Genomic DNA, 24238 nt, shown 5'->3' on the forward strand with positions numbered 1-24238 from the left:
TATTCTGTTGTTAAAGGACTGACAGGGCGTCTTGAGCTAGGGATGGCCCAGTCTGATCTGAAATATTTGTTTGGAAGCTAAGTCAGGGAATGTTTTTAAAGAAGCACTGCTTATACACCGAAGGAGCATTGGATTACGGACAGCTACCTTGTATTTACACTCATTTTATCAGCTCCACTGACCATGGAGCACTTTATTGTTCTATAATTACAGACTGTAGTCCACCTGTTTCTCTGCATACTCTTTTACCCCCATTTCACCCTGCTCTTCAATGGTCAGGACCCCCACAGAGCTGGTATGATTTAGTTGGTTGGATTTTTAATGCCCTCAGTGTCACTGCTGGACTGAGGATAGTCCACCAAGCAAAAAACACCCAGCCAACAGTGTCCCGTGTCCACTGACGAAGGACTAGAGGACGACCAACACACACACATCACATCAGATGAGCCATTGTCTCTGATTTTACATATACAAGGTGGACCAGTGAGGTAGTGAGTGGACACAGGGTTTAAAAACTCAAGCAGCACTGCTGTGTCTGATCCACACGTACTAGCACCGCAAATAATAACACACTCCCATCGCGCATGGAAACAGAGAGACTACAGTGTGTAATTGTAGAACTACAAAGTGCCCCTCTTTGGTGTTCCTAATCCATTGCTCGTTTTGTGTGTATGATATATATTCGTAACCTTTTTCATTGTCCCAACGTGTTTTAAATTTACCTCTAGTGTAGGTTGAATGCATGATTGTTACAGTAAAATGTATCAGCTTTAACGCACACTGCTGCCTTTCTTGTTGGATGCACTGATTCAGCAAACACATGCTGAGGCACATGAGCCTAAGGTCATCAGGTCAAGTGCCAAACATCGGGCAGAGCGGGTTTAAAGCCCCAGGGACTGGTCTGTGAGGCAGTGGTAATGAGTGATTGAATTGCATTGGATTTTGTAACCCAAAACAAATCAGTCAAGATTAGTACCTGGCTATGCTAACGTTGTAGTGCCATCAGATACTCACAGAAATGTCCAGCGCTTGGTGTGCGTCGTTTCTAGAAGAGTAGAAGCTACGCATTAATACCCTTCATATCAGAAGAAGAGTCGCTGTCAACAAATGATTGGGCCTTCAGTTTAAATCCTATTTAAAAGTGGGTTGGATCCATTAGCGTTAAAGTATTTTTCAATATTAAACAATATCCGACTCCAGTCAAAGTGTGGGACAAAATACACTGAACGGCTCATCACTCACAATAACTGTGTCACCCCGGACCACACAGCTCAAGCGGCTAATACACCAATGATCTAATCTGACCACTTGCAGCCCCCTCCTGAGGAGCAGATCAATGGCATCCTGCTGGGCTTTCGGGTTCGCTATCGGGAGCTGCACTACGACCGTCTGCGCAGCTTCACCGTCCGCACCGTCAACAACCCCTCGGCCAACTGGGCGGAGCTCACAGGTGAGTCTAAATTTAACCCGCACTCGAGCTCAGCTCGGCCCGATTGTTTAACGGCAAAATACCTCTCGCACTCAAGGACACGGATCAGTAAACAGTCCGAACACAGAGCGAGGTTATGAATAAATAAACGAGCTTTCTCTACACACACCTGTTTGCCCAGATGCTCGCACATCTCTGCAGGGTTTTTTTTGTTGTTTTTTGTGCCTAAGTCCAGGCTGGGCTCTGGCTTGTCTCATTAATAGGCATGTAATCAAAGCTGCAGCACGGCTCCCAGCTTTTGTGTTTGTTTCCGACGCTGGACTGCCTCCACTGCAGCGGGCTTCAGCAAACAGCCTGCTCTCTACTAAATCACTAATCCAATTTCTCTCTCTCTCTCTCTCTCTCTCTCTCTCTCTCTCTCTCTCTCTCTCTCGTACTTATTCTCTCCTGCTCTCTTCACTTCTCCTCTTGTCTGCTCTTTTTTCTGCTTTGCACATTCTTTATCTCTATTATTCTTTTTTTCTCCTCTGGTCTCCTCCCTTCTCCTATCTTCTCTTGTCTCCTGCTCTTTTCTCTACTCTTACCTTTTCCTCTGCTATCTCCTTTTCTTTTCTCTTCTCTCTCTTCTGTTGGCCTGCTTTGGCTCTCTGTTCTCTGCTGCTGTTCACTATTCTCAGCTCCCTACAGCGTGAGGAACCTGAGTGAATCCTCACTCACCCAGTACGAGTTGGACAGTAAGTCTACAGACTCCATCTTTCTGCTTCTCTGATTTGGAATGATATTAGCATTTCAAATCCACAGCCATCTGTTAGAGTTTAGAGAAAAGGAAGGGACTGTCTTGCTCTCTGACTCTGTCTGTTTCACTCTCTCTTTCTCTCTCTCTCTATTTCCCTCTGTCTGTCTCTCTCCCTCCTTCTTTCTCTCTCACCCTCCCTCGTTCTCTCTGTATGAATTTCCACCCCATTTTTTAAAGCTTCCCTCACTGAATTTCTCATCTCACTTGCTTTGCGTCATCAGCAAAATGCCATGAGTGAGCTGCTGTATAATAAAGGCATATAGAGTGTGATGTGATTTTCTGTATAATGGCTGATATAATTCACAATGTAATGTGTTTCTGTGTGTTTTGTCCTGTGCAGAACTGAGTAAACACAAGCGCTACGAGATCAGGCTCAGTGTGTACAACGCAGTAGGGGAGGGGCCTATTAGCTCCCCACAGGAAGTGTTCGTAGGAGAAGCAGGTGAGAATCACGTGTTAGCTAACATGACATAACTTGGCAGTTAATGTTCTCCTCCAAACGTTGAGCCGTCCACTTGCACTGTGTAGCCGCAGTTAGAAAAGGAGCAGGTGCTGGCTTCACATGTCTCAGAGAAAGCATTTGCTCGTGTTCACACTCCCAGCTTGGAAGCAGCGTGTGACTGGGCTCTCGGAGTCTTAAATAACAGCCAGTTTTCCTTTTTCAAATTGCCAATGACTAAATTGGGGAGAAAATTGGGTAAGATAAAAAGAAGCTCCTCATTAGCACACAGTCCCACTCTCCATCCATATTGAACTGCTGTGGAGCCGGAGTGAGTCAATGATCCTTGATTTCTCCGTTCTCCTGCAGTTTGTGATGAGTCTGGTCTTGTGTGTGTTCACTAGTGCCAACGGCTGCCCCTCAGAACGTGGCTGTCCAGTCTTCTACAGCAACTCAGCTTGATGTCACCTGGGACCCTCCACCACTGGAAGCTCAGAACGGCGACATTCAAGGCTATAAGGTATAAACAAGCTATACATTTATTATATTAACTGCACCCGGAGGAAACCCATGGAGAACACACCACACTCCTCACAGACAGTCACCTGGAGGAAACCCACGCAGACACAGGGAGAACACACCACACTCCTCACAGACAGTCACCCGGAGGAAACTCACGCAGACACAGGGAGAACACACCGCACTCCTCACAGACAGTCACCTGGAGGAAACCCACGCAGACACAGGGAGAACACACCACACTCCTCACAGACAGTCACCCGGAGGAAACCCACGCAGACACAGGGAGAACACACCACACTCCTCACAGACAGTCACCCGGAGGAAACCCACGCAGACACAGAGAGAACACACCACACTCCTGGCAGACAGTCACCTGGAGGAAACCCACGCAGACACAGGGAGAACACACCACACTCCTCACAGACAGTTACCTGGAGGAAACCCACGCAGACACAGGGAGAACACACCACACTCCTCACAGACAGTCACCCGGAGCAGGACTCAAACCCACAACCTCCAGGTTCCTGGAGCTGTGTGACTTTCCTGGAAGCGTCACAGTCTGTGAGGTGTTTAGTGTGTTCTCCCAGTGTCTTTGTGGGTTTCTTCCGGGTGTGTGTTTCCTTCCTCAGTCCAAAGACATTTTATATTCAAAAGTATCCACAGGTTTGAATGTGTGAGTGACCCGGTGGGCGTTCTTTGATGGACTGGCGCCGAGTCTAGGGTGTGTTCCTGCCCTGTGGCCAGTTATTTCGGCTGGGATTCAGACCCAGTGAAGCCCTGAACAGGATAAATTGGTCGAAGAAAGTGAATGAATGCATGTATTCCCAGTGTTCCTCTATGATAAAGCTATTCTGTTGCTTTTTGCATCAGTAATTAGGCAATATTAATAAATAATAGGACTGAATAACAAAATTAATATTTAAACAAGTTCTCCTTGTTTCAAAAGACTTCTACATTATCAAAAGATCCTGAAATAAGATCTTACAAAGTGATTTTAATCGCTAAATTAAGTGTGAATGGGGCTTTGGCTAAAGGTCAGTTTGACCCTATTAACCGTACACCTTCAGATAAAACCTTTCTTCCATCTTAACACGATCATCAGTGAGGTGAATCCAAATGACCCTGTCTCTCTCTCTCTCTCTCTCTCTCTGCTTTCTCTCTGTCTCTCTGCCTCCATCTCTCCCTGACACTCTCAATCTACTTCTCTCCCTTCTCCATCTCTCTATCACTCTCTTGTTACTCTCCCTCTATTTCTGTTGTTCTCTCTCTCTCTCTCTCTCTCTCTCTCTCTCTCTTCCTGACACTCTCAATCTACTTCTCTCCCTTCTCCATCTCTCTCTCTCTCTCTCTCTCTCTATCTCTCTGCCTCCCTCACTCCCTGACACTCTCAATCTCCTTCTCTCTCTTCTCCATCTCTCTATCAATCTCTTGTTACTCTCCCTCTATTTCTGTTGTTCTCTCTCTCTCTCTCTCTCTGTCTCTCTGCCTCCCTCACTCCCTGACACTCTCAATCTCCTTCTCTCTCTTCTCCATCTCTCTCTTTTTACTCTCCCTCTATTTCTGTTGTTCTCTCTCTCTCTCTCTCTCTTCCTGACACTCTCAATCTCCTTCTCTCTCTTCTCCATCTCTCTATCACTCTCCCTCTATTTCTGATGTAATCCCTCCCTGCCTCTCTCTCTCTCTCTCTCTCTCTCTCTCCTGACACTCTCAATCTCCTTCTCTCTCTTCTCCATCTCTCTATCACTCTCTTGTTACTCTCCCTCTATTTCTGATGTAATCCCTCCCTGCCTCTCTCTCTCTCTCTCTCTCTGCTTTCTCTCTGTCTCTCTGCCTCCATCTCTCCCTGACACTCTCAATCTACTTCTCTCCCTTCTCCATCTCTCTATCACTCTCTTGTTACTCTCCCTCTATTTCTGTTGTTCTCTCTCTCTCTCTCTCTTCCTGACACTCTCAATCTACTTCTCTCCCTTCTCCATATCTCTCTCTCTCTCTCTCTCTCTTCTGTCTCTCTGCCTCCCTCACTCCCTGACACTCTCAATCTCCTTCTCTCTCTTCTCCATCTCTCTATCAATCTCTTGTTACTCTCCCTCTATTTCTGTTGTTCTCTCTCTCTCTCTCTCTCTGTCTCTCTGCCTCCCTCACTCCCTGACACTCTCAATCTCCTTCTCTCTCTTCTCCATCTCTCTCTTTTTACTCTCCCTCTATTTCTGTTGTTCTCTCTCTCTCTCTCTCTCTCTCTCTCTCTCTCTCTCTCTCTCTCTCTCTTCCTGACACTCTCAATCTCCTTCTCTCTCTTCTCCATCTCTCTATCACTCTCCCTCTATTTCTGATGTAATCCCTCCCTGCCTCTCTCTCTCTCTCTCTCTCTCTCTCTCTCTCTTCCTGACACTCTCAATCTCCTTCTCTCTCTTCTCCATCTCTCTATCACTCTCTTGTTACTCTCCCTCTATTTCTGATGTAATCCCTCCCTGCCTCTCTCTCTCTCTCTCTCTCTCTCTCTCTCTCTCTCTCTCTCTCTCTCTCTCTCTCTTCCTGACACTCTCAATCTCCTTCTCTCTCTTCTCCATCTCTCTATCACTCTCTTGTTACTCTCCCTCTATTTCTGATGTAATCCCTCCCTGCCTCTCTCTCTCTCTCTCTCTCTCTCTCTCTCTCCTCAGATATATTACTGGGAGTATCAGCTGCAGAATGAGACCGAAAGGCTGCGAACACTCTTCCTGCCCGAGCTGGGGGTCAAGCTGAAGAACCTGACCGGCTACACCACATACATGATCAGCGTAGCCGCTTTCAATGCCGCCGGGGATGGGCCGCGCTCTCCTGCCACCAGAGGGCGCACTCAGCAAGCAGGTACACCACCACAGAACTTGAGGCATAAAAGACGTCAATCATCTGCGCCATCGTTTACAGCAGTGGTCCACCTCAGGAGTCCAGTATCTAGTCTTGGGTTTTGTATTCACTGGGAGGTGGAATTATTGGTGGTCTGTCCGTTACTTCTACCACACAGTGAACAGAAAATAAATTGTCCCAAGACCTCATTAGTTGTTTGTTTGTCTTATTTCAACAGTTATTTAAGCATAACATACTAGCTAGCAATTCTGGGTGTGTTCATTTACATTTTCATAATTTTATTATTATAAACATTTATTTACACTGCTTTTACTTTAATATTTCTCTTCCTTATTCAAACAGTTTATCTCACATCCATTTTAGAATTATATCCCAGAAAGTGCTAAGCATTTTTGACAAATTGCTGACCATTTTGACTGTAAATGAAATAAATGACTTGTACTGTGAGGGAACATAAGGCTGAAATGATGACTCACAGTGTTACAGCACATCACTATTCTGTAGCAGATGAAAGAAATAGACCCTGGGAAAGTGATCTAGAACTTTTTGCCCGTTCTGTTCCCACAGTTCTGAGCTGAATACATTATGAGACGTCAGCGCACAAGGTCACACATCTTGCTGAATGCAGAACCGCTACAATAATTGGACTTGAAGGAGATGGGTTGTGTTTTTGGGTGGTTTTAATGGGGTCTGACAGTTTCTAGGAGTCGTTTGGCACTTCCTGGATGGGAAGGCCTCAGGGCCGGAAGCCTATGACAAGGAGGGATCTTGATGGCATGGGTGGCATGTGGTGTGAGTTTTGGCAGGATTCAACAAAAGAGCTCTGTGCTCTTGCTGTCCCATGCTCTCCACTGTGGTCTGGGCAGAAAGAGAAGCCTTTTTTTCTAGAATAAATTCCTCTGGTTGTTTCCTCTCCCTTGAAAGCTCTGACAGTGGAGCGGCGAGGTGACGGCAGGGAACAGAGACGGCAGGCTGGGGCTCAGTGCTGAGATCCTGGGACCTCAGCCAAAACAAGCTCCTCGGCTCCTGCTGTAAAGGAGGCTAGCATTTACCACAAGATCAGCCACATCCCAGATGGCCTCCATGCATTTGGATAACAAACCTAAAAGTCGTTTCAGAGCTGGTATTTGGGCCTGGCTTTGTGAACCTGTTCGCTCGTGCTGTCCCTAAGACTCTTTGTGGCTGGAGTGGTCAGTGTAAATTCCTCCTTTGTCAACATCTGTCAGACATCTCAAATAGACCTGCTGATGCATGAGAATGGACAGGAACCACAGAAGCAAATTTTGAGATTTGAGATCATTTCATTTGCATGCTAATTTAAGGCTTAAGTTTGCTTACGTTTCCACTGCAGAAATAAGGAAGTAACGGTCAGTCGTTTAACCCTGAGTGTACCAGACTCGAGATTACATTAGACCCAGGTTCCAGGCGTGGATTTTAAAACCTCCATCTGGTGTAACACTATACAATAGCTGCAACTGTGAATGTAGAGTGTCCTATAGACTGCGTTTTTTAAAATCCCAGCCTGGAACCGGGAATCAAGGTACGAATTTGAAACTTCTGCTGTCAGCGAGTCCATCCATCCATCCATTATCTGTAACCGCTTATCCAATTTAGGGTCGCGGGGGTCCAGAGCCTACCTGGAATCATCGGGCGCAAGGCGGGAATACACCCTGGAGGGGACGCCAGTCCTCACAGGGCAACAGAGACACACACACACACACACACTCACACCTGCGGACACTTTCGAGTCGCCAATTCACCTGCAACGCGTGTTTTTGGACTGTGGGAGGGAACCGGAGCACCCGGAGGAAACCCACGCGGACACAGGGAGAACACACCAACTCCTCACAGACAGTCACCCGGAGGAAACCCACACAGACACGGGGAGAACACACCAACTCCTCACAGACAGTCACCTGGAGGAAACCCACACAGACACGGGGAGAACACACCAACTCCTCACAGACAGTCACCCGGAGGAAACCCACACAGACACGGGGAGAACACACCAACTCCTCACAGACAGTCACCCGGAGCGGGAATCGAACCCACAACCTCCAGGCCCCTGGAGCTGTGTGACTGCGACACTTCCTGCTGCGCCACAAGAATCAGAAAACACACCACCAGATTAACTCCAACACGAAGGGCAAATTCACATTTTCTTATTCACAAGTATGATTTCCAGCTTCACGACAACACTGCCTCACAGAGTCAAATTGGTGCTTTTTTCCTTCTTTAAATCCACAGCTCTTTGATGTAGCATCTTCACTTTGGCACTGAGACAGGTGCTGAGTGTTGGTGATTAATATTCCTTATGGTATTAAAATGTCAGTTTTGGTTAGTTTTTACATTGGTCATATGTATAAATACTGCAGCTGGAAGGAGAGTGAGTTTATGAATAGTACTCCATTACTGTGACATATTTGGGTTTTGTAGCACAGTTAGTGCTGCATTTATTAATCTGGCTTGTAATTTTCTGTCAGTGCTGATTGTCATTCATTCATTCATTATCTGTAACCCTTATCAAGTTCAGGGTCACGGTGGGTCCGGAGCCTACCTGGAATCTTTGGGTGCAAGGCAGGAATACACCCTGGAGGGGGCGCCAGTCCTTCACAGGGCAACACAGACACACACACATTCACTCACACCTACAGACACTTTTTTTTTTAACAAGGCATGTTTTTGGAGTGTGGGAGGAAACCCACGCAGACACATCGAGAAAACACACCACACTCCTCACAGACAGTCACCCGGAGGAAACCCACGCGGACACAGGGAGAACACACCACACTCCTCACAGACAGTCACCCGGAGGAAACCCACGCAGACACAGGGAGAACACACCACACTCCTCACAGACAGCCACCCGGAGGAAACCCACACAGACACAGGGAGAACACGGCACACTCCTCACAGATGGTCACCCGGAGGAAACCCACGCAGACACAGGGAGAACACACCACACTCCTCACAGACAGTCACCCGGAGGAAACCCACGCAGACACAGGGAGAACACACCACACTCCTCACAGACAGTCACCCGGAGGAAACCCACGCAGACACAGGGAGAACACACCACACTCCTCACAGACAGTCACCTGGAGGAAACCCACGCGGACACAGGGAGAACACACCACACTCCTCACAGACAGTCACCCGGAGGAAACCCACGCGGACACAGGGAGAACACACCACACTCCTCACAGACAGTCACCCGGAGGAAACCCACACGGACACAGGGAGAACACGGCACACTCCTCACAGATGGTCACCTGGAGGAAACCCACGCAGACACAGGGAGAACACACCACACTCCTCACAGACAGTCACCCGGAGGAAACCCACGTGGACGCAGGGAGAACACAACACACTCCTCACAGACAGTCACCCGGAGGAAACCCACACAGACACAGGGAGAACACAGCACACTCCTCACAGATGGTCACCCGGAGGAAACCCACGCAGACACAGGGAGAACACACCACACTCCTCACAGACGGTCACCCGGAGCGGGACTTGATACCTTGGTCCCTGGAGCTTTGTGACAGCGACACTAACCTGCTGCGCCATGACTGATTGTCATGATTTATTTTATTTTAATATTGTTTCCCTTGAGCACACTGCAGCAGTGATGAATATATCAATCATATATAAAAATGCCTGGTGTAGCATAATGGGTAATATCAATTCAATTCCCAGTCCTGGCACTGACACTGTTGTATCCGTAAGAATCCTGACACTGCTTTTGCCTACATCTGTAACATGATTAAACTTGCTCTGAATAAAAGCATCTGCCATATTCCATAAATATAAACGCAATGTAGGCAATGTATGTCTGTGTTTGTGTTTCTCCACAGCTCCCAGTGCCCCTAGCTTCATCCACTTCAGTGAGCTCACCACCACCTCGGTCAACATGTCCTGGGGAGAGCCAAAGCAGCCGAATGGCATCATCGAGGGCTATCGCATTATCTACGAGCCCTGCACCCCCGTCGACGGTGAGAAACTCGCTACAAATTACTGAGATAGGCTTTAGGAAGCCGCTTGATTTACACCCTCCTTTAAACTCCCAAATCTCTGACATTTGCTTTCAAAATCGGTTCAAGCTGTGAGCCTCGCATACGAAGTCAGAACATGTAATAGCTGGCATACCTCGGCTACACTTCACCCTGTCATTGAGTGAGGCATGGTTTAAACACGTCTAAGTGTGGCTTATCCGCTGGATTCCTGGCTAATTTGGAACAGAAGAAAAATGAGAGGAAAGTGAGGGCTCCTGTGGTCCTTAAGCCTCAGTAATGGCTCCAGAGTGGTCAGAACTGGTTGGAGTGTTGGAGCCAGATGTTAACGTTTGGTGTTTGTAGGGGGCCTCTCTCTCTCTCTCTCTCTCTCTCTCTCTCTCTCTCTCTCTCACTCTCTCTCTCTCTCTTTCTTGCTCTCTTCCTCTCTCTCTCTCTCTCTCTCTCTCTCTGTCTCTCTCTCTCCCTCTCTCACTCTCACTCTCTCTCTCACTCTGTCTCGCTCTCTCTCTGTGTCTCGCTCTCTCTCTAACTCACTCTGTCTCTCTCACCTCTCTCTCACTCTGTCTCTCTCTCTAACTCTCACTCTCTCTCTCACTCTGTCTCTCTCACCTCTCTCTCTCTCTCTCTCTCACTCTGTCTCGCTCTCTCTCTGTGTCTTGCTCTCTTTCACTCTCTCTCTCTCTCTCGCTCTCTCACTCTGTCTCTCTCTCTCACTCTCTCTCTCTCTTTCACTCTGTCTCTCTCTCTCTCTCTCACTGTCTCTCTCTCTCACTATGTCTCTCTCTATCTCTCTTCCTCTCTCTCTCTCACTCTCACTCTCTGTCTCTCTCTCTCTTACTCTCTCTCTCTCTCTCTCTCTCTCTCTCTCTCTCTCTCTCTCTCTCTCTGATCCCATAAGACATGCGCAAATAAAACGGCCTCATTCTGTTGATCTTTGCCTTACAGCATATCGGGTTTACACTGCCGAAGTCAATAGTTTGGGGACATCCACGTTTTTTCAACATTGTTTTAAATCCTTCTTTGGATAAAAGCGTCTGCTAAAATGCCATATGTAAATATTTGTTTGACTTTTTTTCAGCAAACAAATACAGGAGAAGGATTACAAGCTACATCTAAGGCATGTTCCCCTGTTAACCTTATAATCTCAGTTGATAAGCATTTATTATTCTGAGCCTCTGCACTTGATCAGAAACGAGTGAAAGTCACACACTTTCCAAGAGTGGAGGTGGTTATAGATGAAATAGTGGGTACAAAGAGATTTGAAATTGGACGTCCCATGAATCAACTGACATGTATTTGGAAAAGAAATACTGCTCTGTCACCTTCGAAGGCCCAGCGCCCCCTCCAGGGTGTACCCCACCACCGTGAACTGGATAAGCACTTACAGACACTACAAGAGGACGTGTCCCCAAACTTTTGACGGTCACTACATATATACGTGTGTGTGCGTGTGTGTATGTGCACTCTCTCTCGCTTTCAGCATGTATCTAGAGTTGTAGTGTCTCCTTTACAGACTCCTCTCCTCACACTCCAGGTGTCAGTAAGGTTGTTACAGTGGATGTGAAAGGCAGCGCCCCCCTGTGGATGAAAATCAAAGACCTGGCAGACGGAGTGACCTACAACTTCCGCATCCGTGCCAAAACCCTGACCTACGGGCCAGAGGTGGAGGCCAACATTACCACAGGGCCCGGAGAAGGTCTGGCCGTCTGAGCTTTTTTTGTTTTTTCCCTCATACATGTGTAGCCGGTTTCCTGGACCTGGCATGGACAAAGAATAGTTCATGACTAGGTTCAAGAAACCAGCCGGTAGTATGTTGACTGTAATCCTAGCTTGGCTTTTTATTAACACTTGAGCATTTCTTGTGTTAAATATTGTTGATGTTTCATGAGTGGTGCCCTCTGCCTTGTGTTTTACTCCTCTTTGTTTTGTTGTTGTTGTGGTTGGTCATTGTGTCCAGGTGCTCCTGGGCCTCCAGGTGAGCCGTTCATTTCAAGATATGGCACTGCCCTCACCCTTCATTGGACCAGCGGTGACCCTGGCCGAGCCCCCATCACGCGCTACGTTATAGAGGCCAGACCCTCCGGTCAGTTCAAGCATCCACAAAGACATGGCTAACGTGTGTAACTTGCAGCCCACGGGAACTCTAAATGTGCTGCGCTGTAAACAAATGCTTCACAACTGATTACAGTAGTTTTCACCTGTTATTAAAAAGCAGTTATACTGAACCTAGTGGCCTGGATGTATCAGAGAATCTGTACTAAGCCTATTTTTAAAATGGCTGCCACTATGGAGGTCACATGATCTATGGAACGTATACTGTGTCATTCACAGGGGGAATGAATGAATGAATGAATAAACTGCATTGGTGGAACTTACTGTGATTTTAAAGTTGTAGCATTACATTAAAATGTCTGTAAACTGCTGTGTAATGCCCTAATGTATTTTACAGGGAACTATGATTAATGAGTAATAAATCTACACGTTTTAACTATCATTAGATGAAGGATTGTGGGATATCCTGATCAAAGACATCCCCAAAGAAGTGACATCATACACCCTAAACCTGGACATGCTGCGAGAGGGGGTCACCTATGATTTCCGGGTCATTGCGGTCAATGATTATGGCTATGGCTCTCCCAGTGCTCCCTCCCCTTCTATATCAGGTGAGGAAGACAGAACTCCTAACAGATCCAGATTACAGATTATTTTACTGTCGTAACGGAAATGTCATGTATAGGAGACAGACGAATATTCTTACATTTCAGCCATTTCTATTTAAACATTTATCGTTAAACGCTCCAGGTGACTGTCTGTGAGGAGTGTGGTGTGTTCTCCCTGTGTCTGTGTGGGTTTCCTCCGGGTGACTGTCTGTGAGGAGTGTGGTGTGTTCTCCCTGTGTCTGTGTGGGTTTCCTCCGGGTGACTGTCTGTGAGGAGTGTGGTGTGTTCTCCCTGTGTCTGCGTGGGTTTCCTCCGGGTGACTGTCTGTGAGGAGTATGGTGTGTTCTCCCTGTGTCTGTGTGGGTTTCCTCCGGGTGACTGTCTGTGAGGAGTGTGGTGTGTTCTCCCTGTGTCTGCGTGGGTTTCCTCCGGGTGACTGTCTGTGAGGAGTGTGGTGTGTTCTCCCTGTGTGAGGAGTGTGGTGTGTTCTCCCTGTGTCCGCGTGGGTTTCCTCCGGGTGACTGTCTGTGAGGAGTGTGGTGTGTTCTCCCTGTGTCTGCGTGGGTTTCCTCCGGGTGACTGTCTGTGAGGAGTGTGGTGTGTTCTCCCTGTGTCTGCGTGGGTTTCCTCCGGGTGACTGTCTGTGAGGAGTGTGGTGTGTTCTCCCTGTGTCTGCGTGGGTTTCCTCCGGGTGACTGTCTGTGAGGAGTGTGGTGTGTTCTCCCTGTGTCTGCGTGGGTTTCCTCCGGGTGACTGTCTGTGAGGAGTGTGGTGTGTTCTCTTTGTGTCTGTGTGGGTTTCCTCCGGGTGACTGTCTGTGAGGAGTGTGGTGTGTTCTCCCTGTGTCCGCGTGGGTTTCCTCCGGGTGACTGTCTGTGAGGAGTGTGGTGTGTTCTCCCTGTGTCTGCGTGGGTTTCCTCCGGGTGACTGTCTGTGAGGAGTGTGGTGTGTTCTCCCTGTGTCTGCGTGGGTTTCCTCCGGTTTCCTCCCACAGTCCAAAAACACTTGTTGGTAGGTGGATTGGCGACTCAAAAGTGTCCGTAGGTGTGAGTGTGTGAGTGAATGTGTGTGTGTGTTGCCCTGTGAAGGACTGGCGCCCCCTCCAGGGTGTATTCCCGCCTTGCTCCCAATGATTCCAGGTAGGCTCTGGACCCACTGCGACCCTGAACTGGATAAGCGCTTACAGATAATGAATGAATGAATGAATGAATGAATGAATGAATAATGTAAAGGGCATCTGGTCTATGATGGTTTAAATAAGTGATGGTAGAATTCTTCTTGTATTTGTTGACGTTGCCTAAATGCTGTTATCTTTTGCATTTCCAGCCCAGAAGGTCTCCCCCTTTTATGAAGAGTGGTGGTTTCTTGTGGTGATAGCTCTCGTTGGACTGATCTTCATCCTCCTGCTGATCTTTATCCTCATCATTCGTGGGCAGAGTAAAAAGTACACCAAGAAGACTGATTCAGGTGTGTACCAGAAACTAAATTTACATCCACGTCCAATATCATTTTTCCCTCATAATAAGCTAGTGTGGCATGACAGCACCATCATGCACCTAAATTTACATAATAACCTGCAGAAACTTTGTGATATATATTTTGTTTGCTTTTTAATTGGTCTTAAAATATTGTATTTTTACGATATCAATGGATAACCACTAACACTGGCAACTGCAAGCTGTCCTTAATGTACGACAAAACGTGCAATGTCTTTAGTGCTTCTGTTTCAGGGCGTCTGCATTCTCCCAGCATCTCCACGTATCTCCTGCATCTTACCTTTTGTAATCTTACAATAAGAGTCAGTCTGTCTATGTCTTGGATCTCTGTAACGGTCTTAATCCAGTGTTGTTTTGTAGGAGGGTGCGCTATCATCCATTTTCTAGTAATGGCTTCTTTGGCAGCAGCTAAAAGGATCTTCAACAAGTACATCTCTCTTCTGGAGGTTCACAGTCGTACTGCCTAGATGCACAGCCAAAAACAGTTGTTTGATATCCATACCTACAATCTGATTTCCATTTGTTTCAATGACAAAAATGTGCCAAGTGCATAAAGCATGGATTTCTCTCGCTCTGCCGAGGAAGACTCAACGTCAAGCAATAGCTCGTGATTTAATTCAAAGAAAACAGGTCCTCTTCCTTAGAAACACAGTCATGGTATTGATTGAAATCTGTTTTTTTAGACTGAGTGTCCACATCTCCAGTCACGTCTGATTTGTATGTTCAGACTACAGTCGGGTTTGCTCAAGTAGCTACATTGTTCGTCATGGTGAAGATGCAGATGTGAGGCCGGGGATTGTAGGAAGGCAAAAATCTCCAACCATTAAAGGCTAAGCACCAGCGATATGAAAGTGTCAAACAAATAAATAGGCGTCTTGCCTGTGACGTAGATGGTGGACAACGACTCTAGAAGCTGCACTTAATTTAATGCAAAATGATGAAAAGGTGTGTTGTTTTTGGCTGCAATCAATCAATGTACAGTGGGACATCTGTGCACAAATGGCCCAAAGATCCCAAAATATCCAGAAAATGGACTAAATTTGTCCACTTTAAACGGACACTTTGGAAAGGACCATCCGCTCACTCCGTTATCTGTAGCTCATTTCACTGGCGCTTTTCCAACAATATGGGCATGTAAGGACACCAACGAAAGGTGTTCAAGAGCCTCTGTAACATGGAGGTAAACAGGGTAAGGACACTCACTTCGCCTGTTTTAGTTGGTGTTAGTTAACGTTAGCTTGACTCGCTAAACTCGGTGGCTCAGATTATACTCGGCTACGTAGCTGCATTACGGAGGTTTATAGTGTCGGATGAATTCGAGTTCGACTTCGATCACATTTACAAGAATAACGGTACCTCTACATTTGAGTTTAGCTTATTGCTAGGCTACTGTCATGAATAATGTTGGTTATTTAGCTAGATACTGTCATAACAGTCAGTCATAACGGTGTTTTACCGCGGCGTTGTTCAGCTGTTGTCCACCAGTGACGTCACGGTTGCGTTCAAGAATTTCCGTAGCGAGCTCGGGTTTTTCCGTCAATTTAATAAATTTGTCCGTTTTAAAGCAAATTAAGCTGCTATTTTCATTTTAATTCATACTTATATATGTCAGTAACTACAATAATGTGGAATATTCATGGAGGTCCATTAAGTGGTGCTTAGCTTTTAATGATTAAAAAAAGATTCCAGCCTTTTGCACATTTAGAAATCCAGTTTGAAAGCACCTGCAAATATGGCTTGGAAAATATCCAAAGTATGAAATGTCAGACGTCATGTAGTTTGCTCAGAACGGATATGTCAAAACATCTGCCTGTCTGAACAAGGCCTCATGACTCAGGGTTAAATCAACAGAAGCATCATTCAGTGACTCAGTGACTCCTGTTAATTGCTGTAGTGCATGATGTCGTATCACATTATTAGATGCCGGAACACTCTATGTCCTTCTGGGAACACCGGCCTCTGATATCTGCTCATATGCAGACGAGGCACATTTTCTCATGGTCAGCAGTCCACACACAGGTGACCTATGAGCCCAGTAACTAACAAATCAGAGCACAAGCACTTAATGGAGCGTGGAGTGATATAAGCACACACACTTCCTGAGAGAGGTCACTTTGGGACTGTACACATGCGCTGCAGCTCCGAGAGAGAGAGAGTCATGGTGGAGAGGTCAGGAGTCTGTATGTAGGGTGGGGGGTGGGGGGAGGGGCTCTCACATGGCTGCCCCTGAGCTTTGTCAGCGCTTCGGTGTGTGGTGCCAGGGCCGAGGTCAGTAAACACAGTCGTGGATGGGTGTAGGAGTACAAGAGAAGTGCTTGTGTGAGACACAAAAGACTACTCTCAGGGCCCGGACTGCCCCCCCCACTTCACCCTCCACTCCGGCCCCTCCAGTCCCAGGCTGTCCATCTGCCTCTAACACCCTGTTTGTTTTAGCTCAGTCCCGTCTGCTCTGGAGGTCTGTTGGGGTTGAGGTCACGGTGGCAAGGAGAAGAGAGTGTGTGTGGGGTATGGTCACTAGCCACACAGACACATTCCTCGCAAGTCACACTTCAGCACAGCGTGTCTAAGTGGTATATGTATGAAACTCCACGTAGCAGATACCAATAGGTATTAGGACTAAAAAAATATGGAAATACTTAATCATAATGAATGGTTTATTTAATTTCAATGATGTTGTGAGAAGGAGAGGTTGCCCTCAAAGGCAAAAAGTGGGTAATTTAGTGACATTAAGCTGTCTAGACTTGAATTATCCCCTTCTGCCTTTCAGAGCCACCACTGCAACAGTGTATCTATAGTTTCAGACTTTGGTTTCGCTTCCATTAGTTTGCTGCTCATTGATTGATATGTTTCACTGCCCAGCATATTCATTTGATTTATTGAGTGTGTTTTAATACCCACTGGATGTGAATCTGAGGGTTATTTAAGACTCTGGGGAACATTCCTGATTTGCTGTTCTCATACCGCGTTAGCATGTTAGCTTTTGTATTACCCGTTTTGCTAATGGCCCTTATGACCACAAGTGAATAGCTCTAATGTGCCTGTGTGTGTTTTCGTGTCACAGAGAAGAGATTAGCAGCGGTAGGAACATTTTGTTTAAGCTTTAAAGCTCTCTGGTTTCACTCAGGTCCTGTAACCTGTAATTTAGGCAGCTTTGATTTAGCATTCGCCGCTATGGTTTCATCCACAACACCTCATGCAGTCATGACACTGGTTTGTTTTTAAATCTACACCTGGAGGTTTTCTTGAGAACTATACTTTAAGGTCGTCTCAAAAGTGAGGAAGAACAGCTGGTCAGCATTTGACACTGCTCTCTGCAGCTGTGTTCCAGAAGTCTCACTCTTGTCAGCATCTTTAAAATGTTTTTCTTGTTTCCTTAATTGACCTCAAGCACACTGACCACATAGGAAAGTCCCAGTATGCAAAATAGATAAAAGAGATTGGAAAATCTTAATCAAATTGTAGTGCATTTCCTGTTTAAATGGTCTGTACCTGCAGTTTATAAGACCAAATGTTTGTGGATGCACTGCTCGTTAAACTCTTGTGAAATAAAGGGGATTCGTTGAACGTAGCTGGAGTGCAAGCCTCTGCTCTGCTGGGAAGGCTTTGTACAACATGCTGGAAGATTTCTATGAGGATTTGATTGAATTCAGCTGTGGGAGCATTATAGATGTCAGTTACTGATGCTGAAAAATAAGTGGATATTAGATAGTGATCCATGGCTTCCAGAGAATGCAGTTACATTGCTACACACCCCAGTTCTTCAGGTTATTTTACTTCTGCCTGACACCTGGCATTGAGCTTGGTGACCTTTAACCCCTTAAAGTAGCCAAATTATTTGAAATTAAGGGGTGTTCCCTCTCTTTAATTTCAAGCAGTTACCATGCCATAGGATTCAGACTGTCTTCATACATGTTCTCTCATTGTGTATGCAGGGGGCCACTCCAACTGCACGTCTCTGCCCCTGTCCCACGGAGAGATGATGAGGCTGGACGAGGGCCGATTCCCAGCGCTGGAGCTCAACAACAGACGCCTCTCTGTCAAAAACTCCTTCTGCCGCAAGAACGGCATCTACACTCGGTCTGTTTGCTTTCCCATAAACTTAAATTAAATAAATCAATTAAATTACTAGTGATGACAAGGTGGCTTTAAGTGTGCAGCAGCAGATAGAGAGCAGGCTATAATTGTAAATGTAAAATATGCATTGTGATAGATACTGATATCATGTTTAGTAACTGTAGATTAAAGCAGAGTACACAGTTTTTACATCATTAGATGCCATTTGTGACAGTGTTTTTTTATGAAACTGCAGATGATTGAACAAATTTCAAGAAGCAAATTGGTTTATTTGCCAGTAGTATAAGAGCATTTAACCAGATAAAATGACTTCAGTGATGTACTTGATGTTTTGACTGTATCTGATATATTTCCACTTGTTTAGATATAATTTCTTGGTACTGTAGCTAATAGGGGTGGCACGGTGACGCAGCAGGTAGTGTCGCAGTCTCACAGCTCCAGGTTGTGGGTTCAATTCCGGCTCCGGGTGACTGTCTGTGAGAAGTGTGGTGTGTTCTCCCCGTGTCCGCGTGGGTTTCCTCCTGGTGCTCTGGTTTCCTCCCATGGTCCAAAAACACACGTTCATAGGTAGATTGGCGACTCAAAAGTGTCCGTAGGTGTGAATGTGTGTGTGTGTGTGTGTGTCTGGAGGACTGGCGCCCCCTCCAGGGTGTATTCCCGCCTTGTGCCCAATGATTCCAGGTTGGCTCTGGACCCACCGCGACCCTGAACTGGATAAGGGTTACAGATAATGAATGAATGAATGAATGAATGATTGTAGCTAATAAACTGGCGACTCGGTGTATATGAGGGAAATCTGACCTTGACCTGTACAATTCTATTAGGTGTACATTCATTCATTGTCTATAACAATCGCAAACCCACGCAGACACGGGGAGAACACACCACACTCCTCACAGACAGTCACCCGGAGGAAACCCACGCGGACACGGGGAGAACACACCACACTCCTCACAGACAGTCACCTGGAGGAAACCCAGACAGACACAGGGAGAACACACCACACTCCTCACAGACAGTCACCTGGAGGAAACCCAGACAGACACAGGGAGAACACACCACACTCCTCACAGACAGTCACCCGGAGGAAACCCACGCAGACACAGGGAGAACACACCACACTCCTCACAGACAGTCACCCGGAGGAAACCCACGCAGACACAGGGAGAACACACCACACTCCTCACAGACAGTCACCCGGAGGAAACCCACGCAGACACAGGGAGAACACACCACACTCCTCACAGACAGTCACCCGGAGGAAACCCACGCAGACACAGGGAGAACACACCACACTCCTCACAGACAGTCACCCGGAGGAAACCCACACAGACACAGGGAGAACACACCACACTCCTCACAGACAGTCACCTGGAGGAAACCCACGCAGACACAGGGAGAACACTTATTAATTAACAAATATTCTCCTGTCATTTAATTCAACAAAAATTAACTTACAAATCTGTAAGTTTCAAAATGGCAAGCGAAAACATTTGTTCTGTTTTTCAGGATAATATTGTATCCAAAAGTATGTGTGAGTGTTGGTTTAGATGATTTACAGATGGTAATTGTGAATGTTGTGTAAAATACTTTTTGTTGTTTGTTTAAAAAAATGTTAAACAACAGCTACCATAAAATGAACAGGAGAGTGTTTGAACATTGAGTTACAATTATAAGTTACATAAAAAACACCTTGCCACTTATTTGCACACCTGACACATATTAAATGGCCTCTAGTAGTGAATTTGTTTGTAGGAAAAGGCTCTTTCTTTTATTGCATTTTTCAGCAGGACACAGAATTTGGGAAATCTCAGTCGAATTGATTTCCTGACTTTAGGAAAGCAGGCTGCATTAGAAAAGCCAAACCAAGCATTGTGTCCTCTTTGCCCAGAGCTCGGTCCCACAGCTGATTCAAATTCAGCTCCCTGCCATCCATTAAATGTATTGAGTAGAGAATTGGCTCAGATTCTAATGGCAGTTACCCCTTTTCCACTCTCCGAGAGAGCAATCTGTCAACCGAAAAGAACGCGAACAGACTGTGCAGAACAACCCTCCCCCTCCCTCTTTCAGATACTTATTGACATTCTGAGTGCACGCTTTAGAAACTTGCTTTTTATGTAAGCGCTCTGAAACAAAGCGCCTCTTTTTTTTCCACGCATGAGGATCTTGTTTGTTTCCTCCAGACAAAAGGGTGGCTCTTGGCGAGCCTTGACCACATTCGCAGTGGTTCTTTCTGGACATGGATGCTTCCTGGGCTGCTCTGTCAGTCCTGGACTGAAACGGCGTCCACTCTCAACACAAGGGCTTTTGAGTTTGCGCAACGTTTGTGCAAACAGAGATAGTGTGAGCTCCTATCTGCGCTGAGGTCAGCAATCTGCAGCCAAGTCTCTTGTGAGGGACTCAGAAGGCCGCATTGGCCCTGATGGGCGGAGGGCTGTGTACGTGGTCAGCTTGCTTAGAGCAGTAACGGGAGAGGACATTTTGGGCCCATTAAAGTGGAATGTGCTGGAAGGGGGGGGTGTGTTGTGCTGGTCTGCTATCCAACTGAAGAGGCCTGCGTGGGATCAAAGGATCCAGACCGGCTCCCTGGCTTCTTTGAAGAGTTACGCCTGGGCTATAGCGCTGCTATGGAGCTTCCCCCCTCCAGGGAGAGAGGGAGGAGGGACTTAGAGAGAGAAAGGAGGAAGGACAGAGGCCTCAGGGTGCACACACCAACTGCGATTGTACAGATCAGAGTTTTCCAAGAAAAGGGAAGCACTACAGATGAGAGAATTCTAGTGAGACTTTGAACAGTGTGTTGACTTTACTCGTAGGCCTGTGCCTGCATGAACCTGTGACCTGGCCTTGTTTACGTTTGATATTAATATCCATCTTGAGTGTCAGGCTCATCTCAAAGTGAGCTCAGGCTTGAGCTCAGGCTTGAGCTCAGGCTCATCTCAAAGTGACCACATCTGATTATATTCTGTGACTGGGGAAAGAGCACCATCTACCTGTGTCTGTCACGTCTGTTTTCTCTTTTCGTTATCGGAGAAAATGACCTGCAAGTCCTTGATAGTGTAAATGTTAGAGCTGTTCCAAAGGTTTGATTCAGTGGATTACTCACGCAACCTGTGAGCAAACAGGATCGGAGATGGAAAAATAAGCAACGCTGCTGCTTTCATCTCTGCTCTGATGATGCAAGTCAGTGATTTCAAGGACACATCATGACACACTGTTACCCATTCACACCAGTATTCTGTGCAATCCTGTTATTATCGGACCACACAGGTTGCTTGATAATAGCCGATGTAAATGAACAGACCTTGCTAAAACATGTTTGCACTGTGCTACAACTAACCCACACTCAGAGTGTGTTACTGAGGAGCTTGGAATACTGTCAAAGGCTCGACACAGTATTGACCAGAGTGTCTTTATCTGATATGAGAGTCTTTCCACGTAAAAAAAGATATCGCTATCTAGAATTTCAAACATGTTTAAGCACATTTACTGTTTTTGAGAAAGAGTGAATGATCATGCAGTATTTTGTAGATTTAATGGGTATTTGTAATTAAAAATACAAACATTCTCCTGCTCTTTAGTCATTTTATGGTAACTGTTGAAAAGTACTGTGAGGAGTGTGGTGTGTTCTCTCTGTGTCTGCGTGGGTTTCCTCCGGGTGACTGTCTGTGAGGAGTGTGGTGTGTTCTCTCTGTGTCTGCGTGGGTTTCCTCCGGGTGACTGTCTGTGAGGAGTGTGGTGTGTTCTCCCTGTGTCTGCGTGGGTTTCCTCCGGGTGACTGTCTGTGAGGAGTGTGGTGTGTTCTCCCTGTGTCTGCGTGGGTTTCCTCCGGGTGACTGTCTGTGAGGAGTGTGGTGTGTTCTCCCTGTGTAGGCGTGGGTTTCCTCCGGGTGACTGTCTGTGAGGAGTGTGGTGTGTTCTCCCTGTGTCTGTCTGGGTTTCCTCCGGGTGACTGTCTGTGAGGAGTGTGGTGTGTTCTCCCTGTGTAGGCGTGGGTTTCCTCCAGGTGACTGTCTGTGAGGAGTGTGGTGTGTTCTCCCTGTGTCTGTCTGGGTTTCCTCCGGGTGACTGTCTGTGAGGAGTGTGATGTGTTCTCCCTGTGTAGGCGTGGGTTTCCTCCAGGTGACTGTCTGTGAGGAGTGTGGTGGGTTCTCTCTGTGTCTGCGTGGGTTTCCTCTAGGTGACTGTCTGTGAGGAGTGTGGTGTGTTCTCCCCGTGTCCGCGTGGGTTTTCTCCGGGTGACTGTCTTTGAGGAGTGTGGTGTGTTTTCCCTGTGTCTGTGTGTTTCCTCCGGGTGACTGTCTGTGAGGAGTGTGGTGTGTTCTCCCTGTGTCTGTGTGTGTTTCCTCTGGGTGACTGTCTGTGAGGAGTGTGGTGTGTTCTCCCTGTGTCTGTGTGTGTTTCCTCTGGGTAACTGTCTGTGAAGAGTGTGGTGTGTTCTCCCTGTGTCTGCGTGGGTTTCCTCCGGGTGCTTGAATGAAAGAATGAAAGAATAAAAATGAATCTACTGTAACATGCTTATTATCAAAGCCACCATCTGACATAAACCTGACACTGCATGTGAAATGTCAAGGTTTTAGACACCTAGGCCTAACACACTCACTTAAAAAATCAGGAGAGAGGCTTGTAAATTAGTGGGATTGGTTGGATTACTTGGATCAGATGTGATAAAGCAGAGAAAACAGCAACGTATACAGAATAACGTTCTCCAGGACCAGGGCTGGGAAGCACTACGGTAAATAGAAGGATGCAGAAGGTGAGGGATTAGTGCTCCTGGGGGAGAGTAAGGAAGGGATTCTGGGTTGAATAGCTGATGCTCCAGTGCGGATGATGATGGGTGTTGGGCTGCTTGATGTAGCTCCTCCTCAGTGCTGCTTTAAAGCTTTGCCTCCTCTGAATTTTAAGCAGATGCCTTATCATAACACTCCCCTCCCCCTGCCCCTATGAGCTCATCTCAGGGGCCCGATTCTGGGTTAACCCTTTCACAGCCAGTGGTCTTTCAATGGTCTATAAAAAGGCTGTCAAGCTCTGCTTTTAGGAAACTGCAGGCCATGACAATACAGATCGCTTTATGGCTGCTGTGATTCATCAAAGTAATCAACCACATTAACATTAATAGAAATATGCCCGTATGTGTACTCACTCCCTATAAACCCACAGCGTGTAAAGTCAGTCCATATCATTCATTATCTGTAACCCTTATCCAGTTCAGGGTTGCAGTAGGTCCAAAGCCTACCTGGAATCATTGGGCGCAAGGCAGGAATAAACCCTGGAGGGGGCGCCAGGCCTTCACAGCGCGACACACATTCACACATACACTCACACCTACGGACACTTTTGAGTCGCCCATCCACCTACCAATGTGTGTTTTTGGAGCGTGGGTGGAAACCGAAGCACACGGAGGAAACCCAATCGGACACAAAGAGAACACACCACACTCCTCACAGACAGTCACCCGGAGGAAACCCAATTGGACACAGAGAGAACACACCACACTCCTCACAGATAATCACCTGGAGGAAACCCAATCGGACACAGAGAGAACACACCACACTCCTCACAGACAGTCACCTGGAGGAAACCCACGAAGACACAGGGAGAACACACCACACTCCTCACAGACAGTCACCCGGGGTAAACCCACGAAGACACAGGGAGAACACACTACACTCCTCACAGACAGTCACCCGGGGTAAACCCACGCAGACACAGGGAGAACACACCACACTCCTCACAGACAGTCTAGACAGAGCGGGACTAGAACCCACAACCTCCAGGCCCCTGGAGCTGTGTGACTGCGACACCTACCTGCTGCGCCACCGTGCCGCCCCAGTCCCAGTCTCATACTCACAACTATGAGTAATTTCACACAGGCCGTCCACTTGATTTTTATTGTGTCTCTTCATAAACTGGCTCCTGCAATTTCTAAATTGTTGGAAGTACAAGTGAGATATTTATTGGA

General features: G+C 46.8%; 1 protein-coding gene across 1 annotated transcript in view; it reads left to right on the top strand.

Moving 5' to 3' along the window:
• The window catches only part of sdk2a (sidekick cell adhesion molecule 2a), a 174216-nt gene that overhangs the window by 139440 nt on the left and 10538 nt on the right, over positions 1–24238 (top strand). Inside the window, exons 33-43 of the mRNA XM_066642524.1 lie at positions 1315–1450; positions 2107–2163; positions 2566–2667; positions 3069–3184; positions 5847–6033; positions 9891–10028; positions 11584–11745; positions 12007–12132; positions 12548–12712; positions 14036–14176; positions 18138–18282. Of these exons, the coding sequence (XP_066498621.1) occupies positions 1315–1450; positions 2107–2163; positions 2566–2667; positions 3069–3184; positions 5847–6033; positions 9891–10028; positions 11584–11745; positions 12007–12132; positions 12548–12712; positions 14036–14176; positions 18138–18282 (1475 nt within the window). The remainder of the gene's footprint in view (positions 1–1314; positions 1451–2106; positions 2164–2565; positions 2668–3068; positions 3185–5846; positions 6034–9890; positions 10029–11583; positions 11746–12006; positions 12133–12547; positions 12713–14035; positions 14177–18137; positions 18283–24238) is intronic.

Source organism: Hoplias malabaricus, chromosome 13 (genome assembly GCF_029633855.1).
Source record: "Hoplias malabaricus isolate fHopMal1 chromosome 13, fHopMal1.hap1, whole genome shotgun sequence".
Taxonomy (NCBI): Eukaryota; Metazoa; Chordata; class Actinopteri; order Characiformes; family Erythrinidae; genus Hoplias; species Hoplias malabaricus.